A 4822-nucleotide genomic window follows, 5' to 3' on the forward strand; every position below is an offset into this window, starting at 1 on the left:
TGGGCGGGGGGGGGGGGCAAAAACGTGTGAAAATGGCACCTCTTGAGAAACTGAGATATGCATTGGTTGGGCTTGCTAACTCAATATGCATATCAAATTCTGAATGTAGCACATTCAAACAAACTCGCTTTTGCCAAGCAAACAGACCTCATATGAGCGATGCTTGCAATAACGCTGATATCTAACACCCCGAACATGCCGTTAACACTGGTGATGCTGTCCTATTGTTTGAGATAGGGGTGCTACTTTATTTTTGTCTATGGGAACCAAATGCCAAGTGGATGAGGAAAGCAATGGATTTCAACACTCTTTTCATAAAGTAAATAATGCATGTTTGTTTGCTAGTCTTTATAGATTAGATGGAGTTGGTTCTCAGTTTGTAAAAATGAACAGTCACACTTTATTTTAAGGTCCAATTCTCGCTATTAACCTAAACTACAAACAAACATCCAGACATTCGCTCTCACACACTCCATCCCCCTCTCTGATAACACCTGCCCTCCCCTCCCCCACAACAAAGGCACAACAGACGCTCTTTTAAACACGCGTTCAGACGCACAACAACTTGTCCCAAACACGAAAATGCCAAAATGTGTGCGCACACACATCATAGATAGATGTTTAACTGCCATTTTGCTATCAATAACCAATGGAAGCACTAGTTCGATAGAGATCGGGTGTAATTTGATGTAATTTGATTATAATCAAAATTATAATAGTAAAAACAACATTAATAGTGCAAACATAAGCTATCTGGTCTGTCCTGTTGATCGACTACGTCTTGCTTTCTTGTCACGATTTTTATGGTTGAGGCAGAAGTAAGAGTAAAGCGGTTTCTGAAACAGCAAATAAAACAACTTAAACTACAAAAAACCTCAATGTGAAAGCTGATATTTATCTTAACTGAAGTTGAATCACATTTTACCATAAATCGCCAACACAACAACTTCATCCAGTATTTTAGCCCTGTAGTTCACTAGCTACTGTTTGAGAGAAGGCCAAAGGGAATACGATTTGAGATGTGGCCAATGAGTGAATAGAGGACACGGGAGATCGAGGGTATGTATGTGAATGCTGTGCCGGATTTAAAAGCGCAAACGAATGCGTGCACGACTGAAGTGTCTTGGACGACGCCCGGCGCTTTGTTGTGGGGCCATGTGATAAACAGAGTTAAGCAAACACGTTGGGATGGCAACAATAGGCAGAGAGTGAGAGATAGGAGAGTTGGGGAAAGATAAGAGGGGGAGGACGAAGAGAGCATGGGATTGAAAACCAGAAAGAGGACTCCAGGTCTCCATTCTCCTCCTCTGTCTACAATCACTGCGTGCCTCTCACCTGAAATTAAACATAAGGCCAGGTGCCACTCCAGCCATGCCATCTGTTCAACCCCTCCTCCCTCGTCTTCCTTTACCTCTCCATTCAATTCACTGCTCGCAGTTGATCTTTTATTCAGTTTCAACCTTAACCAAATTAGAATATTAGACTTTAAGTTTAGTTTTTGTCAGTTATTTTTTCCTCATCCAAACAAACAATACAGTCTAAAAATGCATGAAATATGACTTTTACAAAACCCAAACACATTTGAATGTTTCGAATCTTATTTCATCTGCAGAACACAAAAGGTGTTTTGAAGAATGTTTTAAGCATTTTTGTCGATACAATGAAAGAGTGTTGTAAAATTAACTAAAACTACAACTAAAACTAAAGCTATTACAGGTCAGATTTGTTAATTGAAATAAAGTAAATAAAATTAAAAATAAAATAAAATTAATTGAAAGAAATGGTAACTAAACTTGGTAACTAACGAAATTAAAAACCTAATAAATTAAAGCTTAATATAAACATTTTAAATAAAAATGACACAAGCACATAACAAAATGACTAAAACAAACAGAAAAAAATAAAAATAAAAATGTTAACAAATACTATAATAAATAATAGTAAAATAACACTAATGAAAGTCAACGGAATCCAAAACAGCATTGGTTCTCATTAACTTTCAAAAAACCTTCAAAATATCTTTTGTGTTTTTACAGAAGAAAGTAAGTCAAACAGGTGTGGAATGACATGAGAGTGTGTAAATGATGGCAGAATTGTCATTTTTTGGGTGAACTATCCTTTTTCTTACCACATTTGAACAAGTGCTTACGTTTTCATCACTCGCAAAATCACAATGCACAAACTGAAAAATCTGAATTGGGAGTAGTCTGAACAAAGCCTGAGAGAAAAAAAAATAAATGGTGAGAAATTAAGGTTCCAAGCCAATTTCTGTCTTATCTTATCTGTCTTTCTCCCCTCATCGTGGTTACAATTCCTATCTCACCCGCACACGCACTCTAAACGCATATCACGCAGCGTTGCCGGAGCGATTCGCTATGATTGACAGCCTGGGGGCAGAGCCTGCTCTGAATGGCAGGTGCCATGAGCTGGTAATAATGCCACACAGCTGGGCTATCTGCGTGTGTGTGAAAAAAGAAAGAAAGAAAGAGAGAGACCGAGAAAGAGGAAGAGAGATTACTCTCTAGGAGAGGGGGGCTGTTGTTCTTAATAATGTGGTTCCCGTCATACCTCATGGGGGAGGTTTGAACACCGTCTTACCAGGCTTAGGTGAGGGGGTAGACTAATAGAAGGATGGAGGGATAGGGGAGGAGGAGAGAGGATTTAAAGCCAGGGAGGCCCGCTGATCTGCGCCTGGAGAGGTCGGCAAAGGTCAGACTACTGTCATGCTAATAATGGGATTTGTTCTGGAGTTACTCACGAGCACACATGCGCATAACGTTACTCGCCATAAGGAAAAACAATCTAAACAGATGCTCACAAACACTGATTCCCTAAAACCAAGGCAGAATGAGGTTTACTTTGCTCACACTTTGATTTAATTTCGTCGCTTCTAACACTACTCAACCAGCTTTCGATGTTACGTGATGTGACATACGGAGCAATAAAGCCATATATCCCTTCATTAGCCTACGTCTGGTGGGACCACAGTTGGCTCAGAGTCTGTTCAGAAGCACCAGAAGCTTCTGTTTGGCCGCTCAGTCCACATTGTGTCTCATCTTTTACGACACGCAGCTTCCTCTAGTGCAAATTAAACTCGCTTAAATAGAATTTGAGGGGAAGCAAAAGATTCCCTGTGGGTTTGCTTACTCCAAGTCTAATCAACAGGGGGGGTGGACATCATCACGCGAGCACTGAGCGTATAGTTGAATTAAAGGGATATTCCACCCAATAATGAAAATACGGTCATCTTTACTCACCCTAATATCATTCCAAACCGGCATGGCTTTTTTTTTTTTTATCTGGAAAACAAAAGAAGATATTCTGAAGAATGTTCCAGCTTCGGTTCCCATTGTATGGACAAAAAAATACAATGGAAGTTAATGGGAACCAAAATTGTTTGGTTACCAACATTCTTCAAAATATCTTTTTTGTGTTCAGCAGAAGACAGAAAGTCATAGAGGTTTGGAATGGCATAAATGAAGAAAAAATAGTCATTTTTTGGGAGGACTATGCCTTTAGTTCCTGCCTATAAATCACAAAACAGACCATATGATCTCATCCTCGAGTTTTATACGTTGACGTCAAGTACATTCGACTCGCAACACCGCTCATAATGATCCCGTACATCTGGCAAATCTGAAAAAAGTAGGTAATTAACGCATGAAACCATAAAAAAGCATTAAAAAGATGAAAAGATTGGAGGTTTCTGAATTTACAGGTTGCCCGTCACGGCAGATGGCCTAACAGCTAATCAACGACTTCTGAGAGCGACACGAGCACGGATGCCTTCAAGGATTGTGCCCTCCTACATACCTAATTAAAGTCTGTTCAGTCAACACAGATTTTCACAGATCCTGTCTCCTGAACCATATAATGTGTTGTTTCCACTTTTAGAAATGACTTCAAGTTCCTCAGCCTTGTTAGAAGAGCTTTATGATAAAAGATTGATCCTATATGTAGTGTGCTATATATATAGGCAAATGGAAGTGTTTGTCTGACTTAAATAAATCTATTTTTTTATACAGCCCGTTCACTTTATTAACAGCGACAACTCACCCCCGGCAATGTCTTCTGCTCGTGTAGTGCATTCTGGGCCTTCAAGGCTGACTCCTTCGCACAGTACGTCAAGAACGCACATCCTGAAGAAAGAGCAAGAATACAACGTGGGATGTAAAAATAAAAATGTACCAGTCCTAGACAGACCATGAATCACAAGCAGTGTTTTGCGGACATAGAAGGATATGACAACTGTGACTAAGAAATGGAAAAACGTTGAACAATTTGTTTTCGCACCACAGATGCATTTTCTATGAATAGATTTGTTTATCTCAGGAAGCTAGACTTTTGGAACCCAACTCAAAGTGAAATAGGAGGAAATGAATGCTATTACAAACTAACAGTTAAAGTTTCTACACACAGTATACATCCCACTGTCAAAGAAGAAGACATCACTAGATGTACTAACACAGACGTTTCTCTTAAGATATGAAAAGGAAGCTCATCTAGCACCATTAGTCTCCCATCTCCCCTTGAGACTGTCCGTTCAATAGAGCCGCGTCAATCTCATTTAATTACCTTTGTGCATTCCCGTGTACTTGTCCTTGATCACCGTAAGCTATGAATTGGTGTGACTCTAACACAGCAAATATGTAAAATAAATGCATTAATTCAACTACAATGCAGTAAAAAAAAAAAGTGGACAGCAAGGAAGGGGTTACACTCTAAAACATCAAGAGTGCAAAACAGACACACTCACTCCGAGAATTTATAGGCCTTTTATATAGAGCTATATAGAAATCTATGGACTAAACCATGGAATTGC

General features: G+C 39.4%; 1 protein-coding gene across 3 annotated transcripts in view; it reads right to left on the bottom strand.

The window, feature by feature from the left end:
* The window catches only part of LOC107693341 (CUGBP Elav-like family member 3), a 29025-nt gene extending 24403 nt beyond the window's left edge, over positions 1-4622 (bottom strand). For all 3 annotated transcript variants that reach the window (XR_001634725.1, XM_016492675.1, XM_016492674.1), the window contains exons 1-2: positions 4576-4622; positions 4057-4139 (exon numbers count right to left, since the gene is read on the bottom strand). Coding sequence is in view for 2 of the 3 variants with exons in the window: in XM_016492675.1 (XP_016348161.1) it covers positions 4057-4139; positions 4576-4585 (93 nt within the window). In the remaining variant the exon portion in view is untranslated. The remainder of the gene's footprint in view (positions 1-4056; positions 4140-4575) is intronic.
* Positions 4623-4822: the final 200 nt, after the last annotated feature.

The sequence above is a fragment of the Sinocyclocheilus anshuiensis genome, unplaced genomic scaffold (genome assembly GCF_001515605.1).
Source record: "Sinocyclocheilus anshuiensis isolate Anshui unplaced genomic scaffold, SAMN03320099.WGS_v1.1 scaffold566, whole genome shotgun sequence".
Taxonomy (NCBI): domain Eukaryota; kingdom Metazoa; phylum Chordata; class Actinopteri; order Cypriniformes; family Cyprinidae; genus Sinocyclocheilus; species Sinocyclocheilus anshuiensis.